Source organism: Oncorhynchus gorbuscha, linkage group LG05 (assembly GCF_021184085.1).
Source record: "Oncorhynchus gorbuscha isolate QuinsamMale2020 ecotype Even-year linkage group LG05, OgorEven_v1.0, whole genome shotgun sequence".
NCBI lineage: Eukaryota > Metazoa > Chordata > Actinopteri > Salmoniformes > Salmonidae > Oncorhynchus > Oncorhynchus gorbuscha.
This window is the reverse complement of record NC_060177.1, coordinates 75613935-75636945: the sequence shown is the minus strand read 5'-3', so window position 1 is coordinate 75636945 and position 23011 is coordinate 75613935. Positions and strand designations below refer to the sequence as shown.

The following is a 23011-nucleotide window of genomic DNA, read 5'->3' as shown; positions in this document are numbered from 1 at the left end:
TATGTCAAGGTAATCGATCCATAACGGATTACTCTATAGAGTTTCGCACTCTTGCTGCCTCCAGTAACTGGAACGAGCAGGCGTTGCTCGCTCGTTTTCTGGAGGGACTCCACGCTAAGGTTAAGGATGAGATTCTCTCTCGGGAGGTTCCATCCAGCGTGGATTCTTTGATTGAACTCGCTATTCGCATTGAACGACGGGTAGATCTTCGTCACCGAGCTCATAGAAGAGAGCTCGCGTTAACTGTGTCTCCCCTCTCTCCGACACTACCATCTTTCCCCACTGACTCAGGTGTTGAGCCCATGCAGCTGGGGGTATTCGCATTTCGACTAAGGAGAGGGAACGGAGAATCACCAACCGCCTCTGTCTCTATTGCGGTTCCGCTGGTCATTTTGTCATTTCATGTCCAGTTAAAGGCCAGAGCTCATCAGTAAGCGGAGGGCGACTGATAAGCGCTACTAGACGGTCCTCTCCGTCAAGTACCTGTTCTACCTTACCGGTCCATCTACGCTGGACCGGATCGGCAGCTTCCTGCAGTGCATTAATAGACTCTGGGGCGGAGGGCTGTTTTATGGACGAAGCCTGGGCTCGGGAACATGACATTCCTCTCAGACAGTTAGGGAGCCCACGGTCATGTTTGCCTTGGATGGTAGTCCTCTCCCCAGTATATTATGTGAAACACTACCTTTAACCCTCACTGTATCTGGTAACCATAGTGAGACCATTTCTTTTTTGATTTTTTGTTCACCTTTTACACCTGTTGTTTTGGGTCATCCCTGGCTAGTGTGTCATAATCCTTCTTTTGATTGGTCTAGTAATTCTATCCTTTCCTGGAACGTTTCTTGTCATGTGAAGTGTTTAATGTCTGCTATTTCTCCTGTTTGTTCTGTCCCCTCTTCTCAGGAGGAACCTGGTGATTTGACAGGAGTGCCGGAGGAATATCATGGTCTGCGCACGGTCTTCAGTCGGTCCAGAACCAACTCCCTTCCTCCTCACCGGTCGTATGATTGTTGTTCTGATCTCTTCAAGAAGCGTTTTGCATCCGCTCCTATCCTTGTTGCACCTGACGTCACTAAACAGTTTATTGTTGAGGTTGACGCGTCGGGGGTGGGCGTGGGAGCCATTCTGTCCCAGCGCTCCGATACTGACGATGGGGTCCACCCTTGTGCGTATTTTTCTCATCGCCTGTCACCGTCGGAACATAACTATGATGTGGCTAACCGCGAACTGCTCGCCATCCGTTTAGCCCTAGGCAAATGGCGACAGTGGTTGGAGGGGGCGACCGTTCCTTTTGTCGTTTGGACTGACCAAAGGAACCTTGAGTACATCCGTTCTGCCAAACGACTGAATGCGCGTCATGCTCGTTGGGCATTGTTTTTCGCTCGTTTCGAGTTCGTTATTTCTTATTGCCCGGGTACTAAGAACACCAAGCCTCATGCTTTATCCCGTCTCTTTAGTTCTTCTGTGGCTTCTACCGATCCCGAGGGGATCCTTCCTGTTGGGCGTGTTGTCGGGTTGACAGTCTGGGGAATTGAAAGACAGGTTAAGCAAGCACTCACGCACACTGCGTCGCCGCGCGCTTGTCCTAGTAACCTTCTTTTCGTTCCTGTTTCTACTCGTCTGGCTGTTCTTCAGTGGGCTCACTCTGCCAAGTTAGCTGGCCATCCCGGCGTTCGAGGTACTCTTGCTTCTATTCGCCAGCGCTTTTGGTGGCCTACTCAGGAGCGTGACACGCGCCGTTTCGTGGCTGCGTGTTCGGACTGCGCGCAGAAGAAGTCTGGTAATTTTTTTTCTGCTTCTGCTCCTGGTCTTGCTGGTCTCAGTCTGTTCCCTGCCACCGCATCTCTCCTGGTCTTGTTCCTGCCCTTGCTGTGTCTCAGTCTGTCCCTAGTTGTTACTCTCCTGGCCTGTTTGGTCCTGTTTGCTCTTAAGCTTTCAGTTCTCTACCCGTGTCTCATTTTTTTTTTAGAGTAGTACCCTAGTTTCCCTTTTTATCGTTTTCCGTTACGGTCCTGAGGAGAGGAGTTGGGTTCTTTCTCGGGACGTGCTGGACCGTTTGTGATCTATGATTTCCTCCGTTGCCGCCAGTGTTCCTCCTCGAGAGCGCCAGGAGGCGCTCGGTGAGTGGGGGGGTACTGTCATGTTTTGTCTTATATTGTCTTGTCATTATGCTTTCCCTTCTGTTCGTTTCCCCCTGTTGGTCTTATTAGGTTCGTTCCCTTTTTTCTCTCTCCCTCCCTCTCTCTCTTCTCTCTATCGTTCCGTCCCTGCTCCCAGCTGTTCCTATTCCCCTACTCAATCATCTAATCTTTTCACACCTGTTCCGTATCTTGCCCTCTGATTAGAGTCCCTATTTCTTCCCTTGTCTTCCGTTTCTGTCCTGTCGGATCCTTGTATATTGTTCGCCGTGCTGTGTCTTGTTTCCCTCAGATGCTGCGTGTGAGCAGGTGTCTGAGTCTGCTACGGTCGGTGCCTTCCCAAGGCAACCTACAGTTTATGGTCGAGTCTCCAGTCTGTCCTCGTCACTACGAGTGGAATTAGTTTTTTATGTTTAGTTTTCTGCTCCGATTTGTCTAGGAGTATTGCCTATTTCCTTTACTGGAATAAAGACTCTGTTTTCGCCAAGTCGCTTTTGGGTCCTCATTCACCTGCATAACAACAGTGTCCTCCATCATTCTTAAATGTAAGAAGTTTGGAACCACCAAGACTCCTCCTAGAGCAGGCTGCTCAGCTAGACCGAGCAATCAAGGGAGAAGGGCCTTGGTCAGGGAGGTGACCAAGAACCCAATGGTCACTCTACAGAGCTCCAGAGTTCCTTTGGAGAACCTTCCAGAAGGACAACCATCTCTGCAGCATTCCACCAATCTGGCATTTATGGTAGAGTGTCCAGATGGAAGCCACACTTGAGTAAAATGCACATGAAAGCCCCCTTGGAGTTTCCAAAAAGCAACTAAAGGCTCTCAGAGCATGAGAAACAAGATCCTCTGCTCTGATGAAACCAAGATTGAACTCTTTGGCCTGAATACCAAGCGTCATGTCTGGAGAAAACCTGGCACCATCCCTACGGTGAAGCATGGTGGTGGTGGCAGCATCATGATGTAGGGATGTTTTTCAGTGGCACGGACTGGGAGACTAGTCAGGATCGAGGGAAAGATGAACGGAGCGAAGTGCAAAGAGATCCTTGATTTAAAAAAACTGCTTCAGAACGTTCAGGACCTCAAACTGGCCTGACAAAAGCTGTGCCGCGACATTCCCCATTCAAGCTGACAGAGTTTGAGGGGATCTGCAGAGAATGGGAGAAACTACCCAAATACAGGTGTGTCAAACTTGTAGTGTCATAACCAAGAAGACATGAGGCTGTAATAGCTGCCAAAGGTTCTGAATAAAGAGTCTGAATACTTACTTAAAAGTGATATTTCCGTTTTTTATTTATAATACATGTCACGTATACTCCCTCTCCAGCGCTTGAGGTTGTCAGGATGCTCATTATTATGCACACCTGTCACCATCATTATGCCCGTCAGCCCCTCATCGGACTCACCTGGACTCAATCACCTGCCTGATTACCTTCCCCATCTATGTCACTCCCTTTGGTCCTTTCCCTAGGCGTTGTTGGCTTTGTTTGTGTTCCATGTCTGTATACTACTCATGTTTCTTGTTTTGTTCTATGTTTATTTATTAATTAAATACACTCCCTGTACTTGCTTCCCGACTCCCAGCGTACATGTTACAGAATAACCCCTCACCAAAGGGGATATCAGGGAGTTTTTTGTTAGTGTAGGTTACTTCGGTTTTGGCTGCTGCTACTGGAGCAACTGGGGATGCCTCAGCTTGCTTGTCAGTCTTCCATGCCTCAGCCGGCTTGTCAGGTTTACAATACCCGGTTGCCCCGTCCGTGGCCGAGTCTACCAAGGATGCCTCAGCTATCTCGTCAGGCTCCCATGCCTCAGCTGGTACGTCAGGCTCCCGCGCCTTGACCGAAGCAACCAGAAATGCCTCAGCTGGCTCATCAGAGTTCCATGTCTCAGCTAGCGCAACAGGTTCTCAAGACCCGGTTGCCTCGGCCGGCTTGTCAGGCTCCCGCACCTCAGCCGGCTCGTCAGGTTCCCCGAGCCTCAGCAGAAGCGATTGGCCTGCTACTGGACCCCGGGATCATCCCACTAGTCCTGCGGCTGGAGCCGGCCGTCAGGGAGGGTGTAATGTCACGTATCATCCCCCCCTGTTTCCCCTGTTCAGAGACGTGGTGCTTTATATAAAGCAAATAAAGCTAATATAGCATGTATTACATGCCCAGGGTGTCTTAGGGCTGCAATCCCGTTTACGGATATGACAACAGCCAGTGAAAGTGCATGGCGCCAAATTCAAACAACAGAAATCTCATAATTAAAATTCCTCAAACATACATGTATTTTATACTATTTTAAAGGTAATCTTGTTGTTAATCCCACCAAAGTGTCCGATTTCAAATAGGCTTTACAGCGAAAGCACAAACGATTATGTTAGGTCACCGCCAAGTCACAGAAAAATTCTGCCATTTTTCCAGCCAAAGAGAGCAGTCACAAAAAGCACAAATCGAAATAAAATGAATCACTAACCTTTGATGATCTTCATCAGATGACTTCATGTTACACAATACATATATGTTTTGTTAGATAAAGTGCATATTTATATATTTTTTATTTATTTTACCTTTATTTTACTAGGCAAGTCAGTTAAGAACAAATTCTTATTTTCAATGACGGCCTAGGAACAGTGGGTTAACTGTCTGTTCAGGGGCAGAACGACAGATTTGTACCTTGTCAGCTCGGGGATTTGAACTTGCAACCTTTCGGTTACTAGTCCAACGCTCTAACCACTAGGCTACCCTGCCCTACATTGGTGCATTATGTTCACTAGTTCCAAAAACAGAGAGCCACATCACATATTGCAGAGAGCCACATCATTTTACAGAAATACTCATTATAAATGTTGATGAAAATACAATTGTTAGACATGGAAATATAGATACACTTCCTCTTAATGCAACCCATGTGTCAGATTTCAAAAAAGTAAAAGAAAAAGTAAACCATGCAATAATCAGAGTACAGCTTTCAGACAACAAAGCAGCCAAAAAGATATCCACCATATTGGGTAGTCAACATTAGTCATAAATAGCAATTATTAATATTCACTTACCTTTGATGATCTTCATCAGAATGCACTCCCTGGAATCTCAGTTCCACATTAAATATTTGATTTAGTTTGATAATGTCCATCATGTATGTCCAAAGAGCTACTTTTGTTAGTACGTTTGGTAAACAAATCCAAAGTCATGAAACGCGTTCCCTAGTTGCAGACGAAATGTCAGAAAGTTCCATTACTGTCCGTAGAAACATGTCAAACGATGTATGGAATCAATCTTTAGGATGTTTTTAACATAAATCTTCAATAACGTTCCAACCGGAGATTTCCATTGTCTTCAGAATTGCGATGGAACAGAGCTCCCTCTCATGTGAACGCGCATGGTCAGAGTACGGCCAGCTCATGGCAGACCTTACTCATTCCCTTCTCATTCGGTCCCACTTCAGAGTAGAATCCCAAAACAAGTTTCTAAAGACTGTTGACATCTAGTGGAAGCCTTAGGAAGTGCAACATAACCAATATCCCACTGTGTATTCAATAGGGGCTGGGTTGAAAATCAACCAACCTGAGATTTCCCACTTCCTGTTTGGATTTCTTCTCAGGGTTTTGCCTACCATATGAGTTATGTTATACTCACAGACATCATTCAAACAGTTTTAGAAACTTCAGAGTGTTTTCTATCCAATACTACTAATAATATGCATATATTAGCAACTGGGACTGAGGAGCAGGCAGTTTACTCGGCACCTCTGGGCACCTTTCATCCAAGCAACTCAATACTGCCCCTGCAGCCATAAGAAATTATTCCCTGCACTATTCTGTAGTAGGAGATTGAGTGGACCTGATAATTTAAAAAATTATTCATAAATGACATAATGCGGCATAGAAAACTATTTTATTATGTGAAGCAGCACATTGTCATACACTATATTGACAGAGGTATGTGGACACCCCTTCAAATTAGTGGATTCGGCTATTTCAGCCACACCTGTTGCTGACAGGTGTATAAAATCTAGCACACAGCCATACAATCTCCATAGACAAACATTGGCAGGAGAATGCCTTAACTGAAAAGCTTAGTGACTTTCAACATGACACCGTCATAGGATGCCACTTTTCCAGCAAGTCAGTTCGTCAACTTTCTACCCTGCTATAACTGTCCCGGTCAACTATAAGTGCTGTTATTGTGAAGTGGAAACGTCTAGGAGCAACAACGGCTCAGCTGTGAAGTGACAAGCCATGCAAGCTTACAGAATGGATCGTGTGAATGCTGATGAATGCTGACGGTTGTTACTTTAACTATCGAGTTCCAAGCTACCTCTGGAAGCACTGTCAACACAATAACTGCTCTTCGGGAGCTTCTCAATGCAAAGCATCGGCTGGAGTAGTGTAAAGCTTGCCACCATTGGACTCTGGAGCAGTGGAAATGTGTTCTCTGGAGTGTTCCCTTTACCATCTGACTGTCCGATGGAGGAATCTGGGTTTGGCGGATGCCTGGAGAACGCTACCTGCGCCAATTCATAGTGTCAACTGTACAGTTTAGTGGAGGAGGAATAATGGTCTGGGGCTGTCTTTCATGGTTTGAGTGAAGCGAAATCTTATTAACTCTACAATATACAATGACATTCTAGATGATTCTGTGCTTCCAACTTTGTGGCAAGTGGAGAGAAATTGCAATACTGTATGTGCTACTTTGATAATCCATACTATTTAAATCAAGAGAACTCTCAAGAAAGCGCTTAACAATAAATCAAACAGGCGGGCGCAAGAGAGTGAGAGTGTCCAGCCATCTTTCATCCGCCTCCCACTAGGTATATCTGTCCTGTGTGGAATATAAATCAGTCGTCCTACATTGATTTAGTAATCTAATGGAATAGACCCAGAGAGAGGAACTGTGCTGGGAACTGAGACTGGAATCGGGATGTGATTATCCTCGCTGGTCAACACTGGTGAACTGTTGTGCGCTTGGGACAAGCCATCCATATCTGAGAGTCACTGGTCTGAAGGAGACATGGCACACTTCACTATCAGACCTCAGATCCCATCACTCCCTGGCAAAGACAGCATCATCTACAGTAGGCTGCATCCCAAATTGCACCCTATTCCCTGTGTAGTGTACTACTTTTGACCAGAGCCCTACGGGGGATCATTACTATTTGGAATGACATGTTAGTATCTAAAACCCCCTCCGCTGGATATGTATTGTGGAAGGGCTATGAATTGACTTTCACATTCACTCAATCTTCTCATTATGTTGGTGTGTTGATTAATGAAATAACCTACAATATGAGCGTTGGCTGCATCCAGCCAGGAAATACTACCTAAAAACATACCCAGAAGACATACATAAAAGGAGTGAATTTACCTCTGTAGGTAAATGCTTCAAGGTCGAATGCAAAAGCGAGCCATTTGTCTATGTATGAGATGTGATGTAATTTTGCCCGAATCCAGGCAGACCTGTACTTGAAGGAATAAAGGCAAAAGTCTCTAAACCCACTGGCTATATTCCCCTGTTGCTGCATCAGTGGAACTCATATTTCACCTGTCATACACTGCAATTTCTCTCACTGTCAAGCTTTTCCCAAAGTCCTGCCTCCACCTTCACTTTCTCACTCACACTTTTTCTCTCTGTTCTCTCTCTCTTTTAGAGAAGAGGTGGGGAAGGGAATTTGCGTGCCTCCTGTAATTGAATTATAATGTTACTTTGTTATGGTTCTGTCAACACCCTCAGATCCTCAAAAAGTTATACAGCTGCACCATTGAGAGCATCTTGACTGGCTGCATCAGCACTTGGTATGCAACTGCTTTGTATCCGACCACAAAGCGCTACAGAGGGTAGTGTGTAAGGCCCAGTACAAAACTGGGGCAGAGTTCCCTGCCATCCAGGACCTCTATACCAGGCAGAGCCAGAGGAAGGCCCTAAAACTTGTGACTCCAACCACCAAAATCAAAGACTGTTCTCTCTGCTACCGCACGGCAAGCGGTAGCAATGCACTAAGTCTGGAACCAACATGACCCTGAACAGCTTCTACGACTCCGAAAAAGAGGGAAACGCGGCGGTGTTCTGGTCAGACTCCGAAAAAGGGCACATCGCGCACCACTTCCCAGTATTCTTCTTGCCAATGTCCAGTCTCTCGACAACAAGGTTGATGAAATCCGAGCAAGGGTGGCATTCCAGAGGGACATCAGAGACTGCAACGTTCTCTGCTTTACGGAAACATGGCTTACTGGGAAGACGCTATCCAGGGCGGTGCAGCCAACGGGTTTCTCCACGCATCGCGCGGACAGAAACAAACATCTCTCTGGTAAGAAGAGTGGCGGGGGCGTATGCCTCATGACTAACGGGACATGGTGTGATGAAGGAAACATACAGGAACTCAAATCCTTCTGTTCACCTGATTTAGAATTCCTCACAATCAAATGTAGACCACATTATCTTCCAAGAGAATTCTCTTCGATTATAATCACAGCCGTATATATCCCCCCCCAAGCAGACACATCGATGGCTCTGAACGAACTTTATTTAACTCTTTGCAAACTGGAAAACATTTATCCGGAGGCTGCATTCATTGTAGCTGGGGATTTTAACAAAGCCAATCTGAAAACAAGACTCCCTAAATTTTATCAGCATATCGATTGCGCAACCAGGGGTGGTAAAACCTTGGATCATTGTTACTCTAACTTCCGCGACGCATATAAGGCCCTGCCCCGCCCCCTTTCGGAAAAGCTGACCACGACTCCATTTTGCTGATCCCTGCCTACAGGCAGAAATTAAAACAAGAGGCTCCCACGCTGAGGTCTGTCCAACGCTGGTCAGACCAAGCTGACTCTACACTCCAAGACTGCTTCCATCACGCGGACTGGGACATGTTTCGTATTGCGTCAGATGGGAATATTGACGAATACGCTGATTCGGTGTGCGAGTTCATTAGAACGTGCGTCGAAGATGTCGTTCCCATAGCAACGATAAAAACATTCCCTAACCAGAAACCGTGGATTGATGGCAGCATTCGCGTGAAACTGAAAGCGCGAACCACTGCTTTTAATCAGGGCAAGGTGTCTGGCAACATGACTGAATACAAACAGTGCAGCTATTCCCTCCGCAAGGCTATTAAACAAGCTAAGCGTCAGTACAGAGACAAAGTGGAATCTCAATTCAATGGCTCAGACACAAGAGGCATGTGGCAGGGTCTACAGTCAATCACGGACTACAAGATGAAATCCAGCCCAGTCACGGACCAGGATGTCTTGCTCCCAGGCAGACTAAATAACTTTTTTGCCCGCTTTGAGGACAATACAGTGCCACTGACACGGCCTGCAACGGAAACATGCGGTCTCTCCTTCACTGCAGCCGAGGTGAGTAAGACATTTAAATGTGTTAACCCTCGCAAGGCTGCAGGCCCAGACGGCATCCCCAGCCGCGCCCTCAGAGCATGCGCAGACCAGCTGGCCGGTGTGTTTACGGACATATTCAATCAATCCCTATACCAGTCTGCTGTTCCCACATGCTTCAAGAGAGCCACCATTGTTCCTGTTCCCAAGAAAGCTAAGGTAACTGAGCTAAACGACTACCGCCCCGTAGCACTCACTTTCGTCATCATGAAGTGCTTTGAGAGACTAGTCAAGGACCATATCACCTCCACCCTACCTGACACCCTAGACCCACTCCAATTTGCTTACCGCCCAAATAGGTCCACAGACGATGCAATCTCAACCACACTGCACACTGCCTTAACCCACCTGGACAAGAGGAATACCTATGTGAGAATGCTGTTCATCGACTACAGCTCGGCATTCAACACCATAGTACCCTCCAAGCTCGTCACCAAGCTCGAGACCCTGGGTCTCGACCCCGCCCTGTGCAACTGGGTACTGGACTTCCTGACGGGCCGCCCACAGGTGGTGAGGATAGGCAACAACATCTCCTCCCCGCTGATCCTCAACACGGGGGCCCCACAAGGGTACGTTCTGAGCCCTCTCCTGTACTCCCTGTTCACCCACAACTGCGTGGCCACGCACGCCTCCAACTCAATCATCAAGTTTGCGGACGACACAACAGTGGTAGGCTTGATTACCAACAACGACGAGACGGCCTACAGGGAGGAGGTGAGGGCCCTCGGAGTGTGGTGTCAGGAAAATAACCTCACACTCAACGTCAACAAAACTAAGGAGATGATTGTGGACTTCAGGAAACAGCAGAGGGAACACCCCCCTATCCACATCGATGGAACAGTAGTGGAGAGGGTAGCTAGTTTTAAGTTCCTCGGCATACACATCACAGACAAACTGAATTGGTCCACTCACACTGACAGCGTCGTGAAGAAGGCGCAGCAGCGCCTATTCAACCTCAGGAGGCTGAAGAAATTCGGCTTGTCACCAAAAGCACTCACAAACTTCTACAGATGCACAATCGAGAGCATCCTGGCAGGCTGTATCACCGCCTGGTACGGCAACTGCTCCGCCCTCAACCGTAAGGCTCTCCAGAGGGTAGTGAGGACTGCACAACGCATCACCGGGGGCAAACTACCTGCCCTCCAGGACACCTACACCACCCGTTGTTACAGGAAGGCCATAAAGATCATCAAGGACATCAACCACCCGAACCACTGCCTGTTCACCCCGCTATCATCCAGAAGGCGAGGTCAGTACAGGTGCATCAAAGCTGGGACCGAGAGACTGAAAAACAGCTTCTATCTCAAGGCCATCAGACTGTTAAACAGCCACCACTAACATTGAGTGGCTGCTGCCAACACACTGTCATTGACACTGACCCAACTCCAGCCATTTTAATAATGAGAATTGATGGGAAATGATGTAAATATATCACTAGCCACTTTAAACAATGCTACCTTATATAATGTTACTTACCCTACATTATTCATCTCATATGCATATGTATATACTGTACTCTACATCATCGACTGCATCCTTATGTAACACATGTATCACTAGCCACTTTAACTATGCCACTTTGTTTACTTTGCCTACACACTCATCTCATATGTATATACTGTACTCGATACCATCTACTGTATGCTGCTCTGTACCATCACTCATTCATATATCCTTATGTACATGTTCCTTATCCCCTTACACTGTGTATAAGACAGTAGTTTTGGAATTGTTAGTTAGATTACTTGTTGGTTATCACTGCATTGTCGGAACTAGAAGCACAAGCATTTCGCTACACTCGCATTTAACATCTGCTAACCATGTGTATGTGACAAATAAAATTTGATTTGATTTGATTTGATTTGAACAGCTTCTACCCCCAAACCATAATTAGATTTTCTTGTTATTTAAATAGTTAACCAATAGCTATCTGCAATGACCCTTATTCCACTTACTTTTTTGACTCATTACATACGCTGCTGCTGTTTATTATCTATCCTGTTTACCCTTTTCTATATGTACATATTTACCTCAATTACCTCGTACCTCTGCACATCGCCTCAGTACTGGTACCCTATGTATATCGGCAAGTTATTGTTACTAATTGTGTATTTATTCTGCATGTTATTATTTTTCGATTATTTGTCTTTTTTCCCCTCTGCATTGTTGTGAAGGGCCCATAAGTAAGCATTTCACTATTAGCCTACACCTTTTGTTTACGAAGAATGTGACAAATCCATTTGATTTGATATAAAAATAAATAATTCAGTTGACATTCAATCAGACGTAACACAATTTACCAAGGCAGATGGAACAATGGTTTTCCAATAAAATATAACGCTATTTGTTGGTATGCTGAATATTTTATTTGACCTGTACTTCCTTCTGAGGGCTGATTGTGTTGAAGGGAGTGTAACAAACAAATATGACCACGGCTGATTGTGCTGAAGGGAGTGTCACAAACAAATATGACCATGGCTGATTGTGCTGAAGGGAGTGTCACAAACAAATATGACCATGGCTGATTGTGCTGAAGGGAGTGTCACAAACAAATATGACCACGGCTGATTGTGCTGAAGGGAGTGTCACAAACAAATATGACCACGGCTGCTTGTGCTGAAGGGAGTGTCACAAACAAATATGACCACGGCTGATTGTGCTGAAGGGAGTGTCACAAACAAATATGACCACGGCTGATTGTGCTGAAGGGAGTGTCACAAACAAATATGACCACTGGCTGAAGGGAGTGTCTTGTGACCACGGCTGATTGTGCTGAGGGAGTGTCACAAACAAATATGACCACGGCTGATTGTGTTGAAGGGAGTGTCACAAACAAATGTGAAGGCTGAGTGTGCACAAACAAATATGACCACGGCTGATTGTGCTGTGACCAGGCTGAAGTGTCACAAACAAATATGACCATGGCTGCTTGTGCTGAAGGGACTGTCACAAACAAATATGACCACGGCTGATTGTGCTCACAAAAACAAATATGAAGGGAGTGTCACAAACAAATATGACCACGGCTGATTGTGCTGAAGGGAGTGTCACAAACAAATGTGACCACGGCTGATTGTGTTGAAGGGTGCTGAAGTGTCACAAACAAATGTGACCACGGCTGAAACAAATTGTGCTGTGCTGAAGGGAGTGTCACAAACAAATATGACCACGGCTGATTGTGCACAAACAAATGAAGGGTGGTGAAGGGAGTGTCACAAACAAATATGACCACGGCTGATTGTGCTGAAAACAAATATGGGGCTGTCTGACAAACAAATATGACCACGGCTGATTGTGCTGAAGGGAGTGTCACAAACAAATATGAGTGCTGAAGGAAGTGTCACAAACAAATATGACCACGGCTGATTGTGCTGAAGGAAGTGTCACAAACAAATATGACCACGGCTGATTGTGGTGAAGGGAGTGTCACAAACAAATATGACCACGGCTGATTGTGCTGAAGGGAGTGTCACAAACAAATATGACCACGGCTGATTGTGCTGAAGGGAGTGTCACAAACAAATATGACCACGGCTGATTGTGCTGAAGGGAGTGTCACAAACAAATATGACCACGGCTGATTGTGCTGAAGGGAGTGTCAAAACAAATATGACCACGGCTGCTTGTGTGCTGGGAGTGAAACAAATATGACCACGGCTGATTGTGCTGAAGGGAGTGTCACAAACAAATATGACCACGGCTGATTGTGCTGAAGGGTCACAAACAAATATGACCACGGCTGATTGTGCTGAAAAACAAATATGACCATGGCTGCTTGTGCTGAAGGGAGTGTCACAAACAAATATGACCACGGCTGATTGTGCTGAAGGGAGTGTCACAAACAAATATGACCATGGCTGAAGGGAGTGTCACAAACAAATATGACCACGGCTTGTGCTGAAGGGAGACCACGAATGTCACAAACAAATATGACCACAAACAAATATGCTGATTGTGCTGAAGGGAGTGTCACAAACAAATATGACCACGGCTGATTGTGCTGAAGGGAGTGTCACAAACAAATATGACCATGGCTGCTTGTGCTGAAGGGAGTGTCACAAACAAATATGACCACGGCTGATTGTGCTGAAGGAAGTGTCACAAACAAATATGACCACGGCTGATTGTGCTGAAGGGAGTGTCACAAACAAATATGACCACGGCTGATTGTGCTGAAGGGAGTGTCACAAACAAATATGACCACGGCTGCTTGTGCTGAAGGGAGTGTCACAAATGGAAGGGAAAAGGGAAACCTAGTCAGTTGCACAACTTACTGCATTCAGCTGAAAGGTGTCTTCCATATCAGAAAGGTACGGGGGGGGGCTGCCTTAATCGACATCCTTGTTATCGGTGCCCGGGGAGCAGTTATTCTGAGTGTTAACTGTCTTGCTCAAGGGCAGAACGGCAGATTGGTGCTAAAGGGGATGTCACAAATAAACATGATGTCTGCTCTGATATAATGAGTGTTGGCACTCCCCTGGGGTACAGTATTATTGGTAAAGGTCTAGGTGGAGAAAGAGGATAATATGCACATCCTAAACTTGAGAATATCCGTGCTTGGCAAAAAGCAACAACCACAGAGATAAAGGAATGAGAGGCCTGCACATAGAATAATGCTGCTCCCCTATGCTTGATTCCTGCACACAAATACACAGTGCACACAAGGTCCTCTTACACAGAGTCTCTCCTCAACATAAAACAAACAGAATTAATGAAAAAATGGAGGCTAAACTTGTAGAATGTAAACCATCCATAAACGCCTGGAGAACCAGAGTACACCTTACCATATGAACTGCTATTACTATCCGAGAGAAGCACAGATTCATTATTTTTCATGTAAAACACCGTGTTGGAAGACAGATTTCCTCCCCCATTCTGTCCAGGCAGAGACTTACAGGTGGGATTCTTCCCCCTCCTCTCAGTGTTACAGTGAGTTGGGTGGTAGTGGTTGCTACGGGCTACTGGGCAGGGATTGAGTGATGATGACATTCACTCCTTTGTGTGGCCGCTCATGCAAAAATGGCATAAGCCAAAACAGTGTGTCAGCCACAGAGAGCAACAAACAGGGGATGCAGAGTGACATGGCAGCCTGTGACAACAAAGTGGCACATTTTAAATGTTCTTGCTGTTGATGTGTGTGTTTATTTTGTGTTTACCTGACAAAATTCTGCCATACACCCAGCTGCTTTTCCCTCTCTGTAGCTAAGTGCTTCTTAATGATGATCTAGTGGAAATCTCGACTTTTCCCCATATTCCTTAAAGACATCATCCAGTGATTATTGAGCTTTTCTGATTTAACCTTTAAGAACAATATTTATTATGCTAGAGATGCCTCATACAATGTCAGGACGTGAATGTATTGGTGATCTCTGCACATAAGGAACCTGTCTCAAGAGGACACCGCTCAAACTGGCTTGATTGTGACAAATGTAGACATTCCCCACTTATTATGAAAAATGTGTACGCTCTCAACCACAGCTGAACCAAACATTTTATTTCTTGAATAGCCAAAAGTATTATCAATTATAGTAACATTTTCATGTTACTATAATTGATATAACTATAATATAACTAAAATTGTTTCGCTCATCTTTTATTTCTGACTTTCAGAGGACACCTTTAAGGTTGCAATGCATCCTCTGTAATCGACAGTACATTTATTGTTTTCATATGAGAGGCAGTGGCTTATGGGAATGTGGGAGTGTTCAGTGAAAGAAATGAAGGAAACACCAACATCAGTAGAATGCCACACACATCCATACTTCAGTGAGCTGTAATGTATAATTATGTGAATATATTGTAGTCAATGTGCTAGAGTGTGAACACTCAAAACAGAACATCTGACCCTGACACATTTTCCCTGGCCATCCACAAGAGACGCAGCCTACTCTAGTGCTATTGAGAGCCATCTTGTGATGTGTGTGTGTGTGTGCCACCCATGGTTCCCATTGCAAATATTGCTTGGTATCTTCAGCTGCCTATCTGTACTTGCAGCACATTAATTGAGCTCAATGACATGGCAAGGACATGTCTCCAGTTAAATGAAAGTCCCCTCTGTGACATTGATGTGTTCACCTACTTAAAATGATCAGCACTGTCGACATTTGGAAATTAAATCCCCCTTCACCGTAATAAAACCTTCCCCTTTCAGAACACACACAGCACATACACGAGCGCACAAACACACACGCACACACAAACACATGCACACACACACAAACAGACACACACAAACAGACACACACACACAGGGCCCGCTCTAGCCTTTTTGGAGCCCTAAGTGAGATTTGGTTGGGGTCCCCTCCCCCACCTTTTTTAGTGGCCCCCTCCTGACAGTGTAGAGAAAAATGTACTTTTTAAAGTGGAACTTTTCTGCTGTTCTACACATTTTGTCATGGGGTGAAGAGGAAATGTTTGCAGTTTAAAGCAAGTTTTCTGCAGTTCTACACATCTTGCCATGGGACAGAGAGAAAATGTTGCAGTTTCAAAGCAGGTTTTCTACAGTTCTACACATCTTGCCATGGGACAGAGAGAAAATGTTGCAGTTTCAAAGCAGGTTTTCTGCAGTTCTACACATCTTGCCATGGGACAGAGAGAAAATGTTGCAGTTTCAAAGCAGGTTTTCTACAGTTCTACACATCTTGCCATGGGACAGAGAGAAAATGTTGCAGTTTCAAAGCAGGTTTTCTGCAGTTCTACACATTGTGCCATGGGGTGAAGCGGAAATGTTGAAGTTTCAAACATAAGTTTTCTGCAGTTCTACACATTGTGCCACGGGGGCAGAGAGAAAATGTTGCAGTTTCAAAGCAAGTTTTCTGCAGTTCTACACATTTTGCCAGGGGGTGAAGAGGAAATGTTGCAGTTTTATAAAACATTTAATGCAATTCTACTCATGTTGCCATGACTTATGACATGTTAATGATATCTGAGTGAGAGTGACTAACAAAATCAACGGAGGCTCTCTGGAGGTCAGGGGCCCTGTGCACATGCTCTGTATGCCTGGTCAGTATTCGGTCATGATTACTACAAGTTTAGACTTACCAATCAAACAATTGTTAGTTGACATGGTTAATTGAGTGACTTTCAGTGACTGACATTACAATAGAACAATTGCTGAATTTGCACCATGTGTATTCTACTATCCTAATTTGAGACCCCCCTGAGTTTTTGGGGGGTATTAACTCTTATGTGGCTTATGCCTGCAGCTGGCCCTAAACACACACACTTTACATGTCAATTATATAATATGCATACATCTTTACTAAGATTAGTATAGGAAATATAATTTTAAACATACATTATCATGATAGGACCCCATACGAATAAGACTAATTTTTAGCAAACGAAGCTTACAATTGATTTCATACAATTATGCACGCTGCGTATTTGGCGTCCTAGGTGACCGGTGCTGTGCGATACCACCTCTAATGGATTGGACCGGTTGATCACTCTAAAATTGGTGGGCTACTGTATCGCTGGAGAAAATCGTGTCGGAGCTCCGCACAGCAAGGCTACTATTGTCAAACGGCCAATGAGGTAAAAGCGGGGCGGAGAACAGTCGACGATTGTACTACGGGCAGTTGCCTACTGCAAACAGCTGTGGAAGCGTCTGCTTTGTACACGCGTTTCGCTGAGCTGGTCAATGGATTACACAGTTTCCCTACAAGTGCAACATCAACTGGCTGTCTTCCCGACACACTTGTACGAGGGTTACAGTTTGGAGTTACAGGTAGGCTATATCTCAGACATGCATTAGCCTATACTTCTGTGTGATTTGTTTTCCGTTTTGTTTTACAACGGGTACCAATCTCCATTGACGGAGAAAGAGACTATACAACTCAGACTGTCTAATACTTCCAGCTCCATCATAAATCGTGTCCGCTGCGCTGCGTGGGATTTCAGCATCCCTTTTGACATTATGAGCCACGAGAAACAGTGAAATCCTCTCCACCATCTAGACTACGGGATGTTGAATTTATGACACGGTGTTTGAAAATAGCGGGTAGCCTGATGCGGAGGTCCTCAAGGCTGAAATGTGCGCTTAAATTGCGAATCTCATTGAGGTTTCATAAACACTCAATGTGATTTGATGCAGACCTATTTGAGTTTGAAAATAAAATCAACGGGTCATACTGTTCAGGATGATCATTTTGCGTCTCGCTGTGCTTAGAAAGTGGAATGGCATCAGAGGTCAAACAATTCCTCATATTTTATTAGACTATCCATCCCATGGCTATTTTACACACACTGACCTTTTTACAGAGTTCAAATCAAATCAAATCATCGTTATTTGTTTTGCCACGTGATATATAGTGTCATGTATGGGATTCCAATAGAACAACCAGTTGGAGCGAGTTGAACTCACCTGTCATTCTACTACTGTAATATCGGCTATCTAGTATTAGATCCATTGACCATATCGTGTGTTTGGTTTTAAATTTGCCCACTGTTAAGCACAATGCATGGGATTTCAGATGTTGGCATGTCTGTACCTTGACTATTCAAGTGTATCCAGTCATTGGATTGTGACTACATTCATTGAGGATTCGTTCCCATGCATCTTCCAATGGCATTCTCCCGTTCCCGTGCATCTTCCAATGGCATTCTCCCGTTCCCGTGCATCTTCCAATGGCATTCTCCCGTTCCCGTGCATCTTCCAATGGCATTCTCCCGTTCCCGTGCATCTTCCAATGGCATTCTCCCGTTCCCGTGCATCTTCCAATGGCATTCTCCCGTTCCCGTGCATCTTCCAATGGCATTCTCCCGTTCCCGTGAATCTTCCAATGGCATTCTCCCGTTCCCGTGCATCTTCCAATGGCATTCTCCCGTTCCCATGCATCTTCCAATGGCATTCTCCCGTTCCCGTGCATCTTCCAATGGCATTCTCCCGTTCCCGTGCATCTTCCAATGGCATTCTCCCGTTCCCGTGCATCTTCCAATGGCATTCTCCCCCGTTCCCAATGCATCTTCCAATGGCATTCTCCCGTTCCCGTGCATCTTCCAATGGCATTCTCCCGTTCCCATGCATCTTCCAATGGCATTCTCCCGTTCCCATGCATCTTCCAATGGCATTCTCCCGTTCCCATGCATCTTCCAATGGCATTCTCCCGTTCCCATGCATCTTCCAATGGCATTCTCCCGTTCCCATGCATCTTCCAATGGCATTCTCCCGTTCCCATGCATCTTCCAATGGCATTCTCCCGTTCCCATGCATCTTCCAATGGCATTCTCCCGTTCCCATGCATCTTCCAATGGCATTCTCCCGTTCCCATGCATCTTCCAATGGCATTCTCCCGTTCCCATGCATCTTCCAATGGCATTCTCCCGTTCCCATGCATCTTCCAATGGCATTCTCCCGTTCCCATGCATCTTCCAATGGCATTCTCTTCATAATCTTCTGCACTAATATTAGCCCAAGTGTGAAAACATAGGTGAACATCCCCATGATACTATTTTAGTTTCGTCAAAAAATGACAGCACACCAAATCCTGAATGTAATTGACCTAATGTAGCTAGCTATCTATCTCCCACATGACTGGCAACCATGCTTATGGATATATGTGGCTCTCTGCCTCTGACTGTGGCATGACAAATTCACCTCCAAACCTAGTTCCTTTTGTTATGTTTTCTTAAACACCTATTTCCTTTATTGAACAATCGTGACTTCCCCCCCAGTGAGGTGTCTTGTTATAGGTACCCTAGCAAGGGCTTTGACAGGCTATGAGAATCCCAGTGTGTTTATTTAGAAATATTGTTGCATATTAAACCCCTTTGCATACCTTTTGAAGTTTGTTCACCAGGTGGTGTCTAGATAAAAAAATAAAAAAATCTTTACTACATTAATATTATCTTTGCTTTATCCACTTCCCCCAGAGCGCATGCAGCAACTTCATTGTCTTGTTTGAGAGAACTTTACTCTCCTTCTGTTGCATTGTTTTTTAACTGCGAGTGTAAATGTAAATGTAAATGCTGTGTCTCTCTCTCTCTCTGTGCTGCTGTGTCTCTCTCTCTCTCTCTCTGTGCTGCTGTCTCTCTCTCTCTCTCTCTCTCTGTGCTGCTGTGTCTCTCTCTGTGCTGCTGTGTCTCTCTCTCTCTCTCTGTGCTGCTGTGTCTCTCTCTCTCTCTGTGTGCTGCGGTCTCTCTCTCTCTCTCTCTCTCTCTCTCTGTGCGCTGCGATGTCTCTCTCTCTCTCTGTGCGCTGCGATGTCTCTCTCTCTCTGTGCTGCTGTGTCTCTCTCTCTCTGTGCTGCTGTGTCTCTCTCTCTCTGTGCTGCTGTGTCTCTCTCTCTCTCTGTGTGTGCTGCTGTGTCTCTCTCTCTCTCTCTGTGCTGCTGTGTCTCTCTCTCTCTCTCTGTGCTGCTGTCTCTCTCTCTCTCTCTCTCTCTCTCTCTCTCTCTCTCTCTCTCTCTCTCTCTGTCTGTGTGCTGCTGTCTCTCTCTCTCTCTGTCTGTGTGCTGCTGTCTCTCTCTCTCTCTGTCTGTGTGCTGCTGTCTCTCTCTCTCTCTGTCTGTGTGCTGCTGTCTCTCTCTCTGTCTGTGTGCTGCTGTCTCTCTCTCTCTCTGTGTGCTGCTGTCTCTCTCTCTCTCTCTGTGTGCTGCTGTCTCTCTCTCTCTCTCTCTCTGTGTGCTGCTGTCTCTCTCTCTCTCTCTCTCTCTCTCTCTCTCTCTGTGTGCTGCTGTCTCTCTCTCTCTCTCTCTCTGTGTGCTGCTGTCTCCTCTCTCTCTCTGTGCTGCTGTCTCCTCTCTCTCTCTCTCTGCTGCTGTCTGTCTCCCTCTCTCTCTGTGCTGCTGTCTCCCTCTCTCTCTGTGCTGCTGTCTCTCTCTCTCTCTCTCTCTCTCTCTCTCTCTCTCTCTCTCTCTCTCTCTCTCTCTCTCTCTGTGCTGCTGTCTCTCTCTGTGCTGCTTCCTCTTTAAGGAATACCTAGGATAGGATAAGTAATCCTTCTCACCCCCCCCCTTTAAGATTTAGATGCACTATTGTAAAGTGACTGTTCTACTCGATGTCATAAGGTGAATGCACCAATTTGTAAGTCGCTCTGGATAAGAGCGTCTGCTAAATGACTTAAATGTAAATGTAAATGTAAATGCTGTGTCTCTCTCTCTCTCTGTGCTGCTGTGTCTCTCTCTCTCTCTCTCTGTGCTGCTGTCTCTCTCTCTCTCTCTCTCTCTGTGCTGCTGTGTCTCTCTCTGTGCTGCTGTGTCTCTCTCTCTCTCTCTGTGCTGCTGTGTCTCTCTCTCTCTCTCTGTGCTGCTGTGTCTCTCTCTCTCTGTGCTGCTGTGTCTCTCTCTGTGCTGCTGTGTCTCTCTCTCTCTCTCTCTCTGTGCTGCTGTGTCTCTCTCTCTCTCTCTCTGTGCTGCTGTGTCTCTCTCTCTCTGTGCTGCTGTGTCTCTCTCTGTGCTGCTGTCTCTCTCTGTGCTGCTGTGTCTCTCTCTCTCTGTGCTGCTGTGTCTCTCTCTCTCTGTGCTGCTGTGTCTCTCTCTCTCTGTGCTGCTGTGTCTCTCTCTGTGCTGCTGTGTCTCTCTCTCTCTCTCTCTCTGTGCTGCTGTGTCTCTCTCTCTCTGTGCTGCTGTGTCTCTCTCTCTCTCTCTCTGTGCTGCTGTGTCTCTCTCTCTCTCTCTCTGTGCTGCTGTGTCTCTCTCTCTCTGTGCTGCTGTGTCTCTCTCTGTGCTGCTGTGTCTCTCTCTCTCTCTCTCTCTCTGTGCTGCTGTGTCTCTCTCTCTCTGTGCTGCTGTGTCTCTCTCTGTGCTGCTGTGTCTCTCTCTCTCTCTCTCTCTCTCTCTCTCTCTCTCTCTTTGTGCTGCTGTGTCTCTCTCTCTCTCTGTGCTGCTGTGTCTCTCTCAATTCAATTCAATTCAAGGGCTTTATTGGCATGGGAAACGTGTTAACATTGCCAAAGCAAGTGAGGTAGATAATATATAAAGTGAATATATAAAGTGAAATAAACAATACAATTTAACAGTAAACATCACACATACAGACATTTCAAAACAATAAAGACATTACAGATGTCATATTATATATATATATATATATATATATATATACAGTGTTTTAACAATGTACAAATGGTAAAGGACACAAGATAAAATAAATAAGCATAGATATGGGTTGTATTTACAATGGTGTGTGTTCTTCACTGGTTGCCCTTTTCTCGTGGCAACAGGTCACAAATATTGCTGCTGTGATGGCACACTGTGGAATTTCACCCAGTAGATATGGGAGTTTTTCAAAATTGGATTTGTTTTCGAATTCTTTGTGGATCTGTGTAATCTGAGGGAAATATGTCTCTCTAATATGGTCATACATTGGGCAGGATGTTAGGAAGTGCAGCTCAGTCTCTCTCTCTCTGTGCTGCTGTGAGTGTCTCTCTCTCTGTGTGCTGCTGTGTCTCTCTATCTCTGTGTGTGTGCTGCTGTGTCTCTCTCTCTCTCTGTGCTGCTGTGTCTCTCTCTCTCTCTCTCTCTCTCTGTGCTGCTGTCTCTCTCTCTCTCTCTCTCTCTCTCTCTCTCTGTGTGCTGTCTCTCTCTCTCTCTGTGTGCTGCTGTCTCTCTCTCTGTGTGCTGCTGTCTCTCTCTCTCTGTGTGCTGCTGTCTCTCTTTCTTTCTCTCTCTCTCTCTCTATGTGCTGCTGTCTCTCTCTCTCTCTCTCTCTCTGTGCTGCTCTCTCTCTCTCTCTCTCTCTGTGCTGCTGTCTCTCTCTCTCTCTGTGCTGCTGTGTCTCTCTCTCTCTCTGTGCTGCTGTGTCTCTCTCTCTCTGTGCTGCTGTGTCTCTCTCTCTCTCTGTGCTGCTGTGTCTCTCTCTCTCTCTGTGCTGCTGTGTCTCCTCTCTCTCTCTCTCTCTCTCTCTGTCTCTCTCTCTCTCTCTCTCTCTCTCTCTCTCTCTCTCTCTCTCTCTCTCTCTCTCTCTCTCTCTCTCTCTCTCTCTCTCTCTCTCTCTCTCTCTCTCTCTCTGTGCTGCTGTCTCTCTCTGTGCTGCTTCCTCTTTAAGGAATACCTAGGATAGGATAAGTAATCCTTCTCACCCCCCCCCTTTAAGATTTAGATGCACTATTGTAAAGTGACTGTTCTACTGGATGTCATAAGGTGAATGCACCAATTTGTAAGTCGCTCTGGATAAGAGCGTCTGCTAAATGACTTAAATGTAAATGTAAATGTAAATGCTGTGTCTCTCTCTCTCTGTGCTGCTGTCTCTCTCTCTCTCTCTCTCTGTGCTGCTGTGTCTCTCTCTCTCTGTGCTGCTGTGTCTCTCTCTGTGCTGCTGTGTCTCTCTCTCTCTCTCTCTGTGCTGCTGTGTCTCTCTCTCTCTGTGCTGCTGTGTCTCTCTCTCTCTGTGCTGCTGTGTCTCTCTCTCTCTGTGCTGCTGTGTCTCTCTCTCTCTGTGCTGCTGTGTCTCTCTCTCTCTCTCTCTCTGTGCTGCTGTGTCTCTCTCTCTCTCTCTCTGTGCTGCTGTGTCTCTCTCTCTCTGTGCTGCTGTGTCTCTCTCTCTCTGTGCTGCTGTG

The 23011-nt window shown here is 45.7% G+C and overlaps 1 protein-coding gene across 1 annotated transcript in view; it reads left to right on the top strand.

The window, feature by feature from the left end:
- Positions 1-17099: 17099 nt before the first annotated feature.
- The window catches only part of LOC124035256 (zinc finger matrin-type protein 4-like), a 210957-nt gene continuing 205045 nt past the window's right edge, over positions 17100-23011 (top strand). Inside the window, exon 1 of the mRNA XM_046348701.1 lies at positions 17100-17242. Within this exon, the coding sequence (XP_046204657.1) occupies positions 17156-17242 (87 nt within the window). The 5' untranslated portion in view covers positions 17100-17155. The remainder of the gene's footprint in view (positions 17243-23011) is intronic.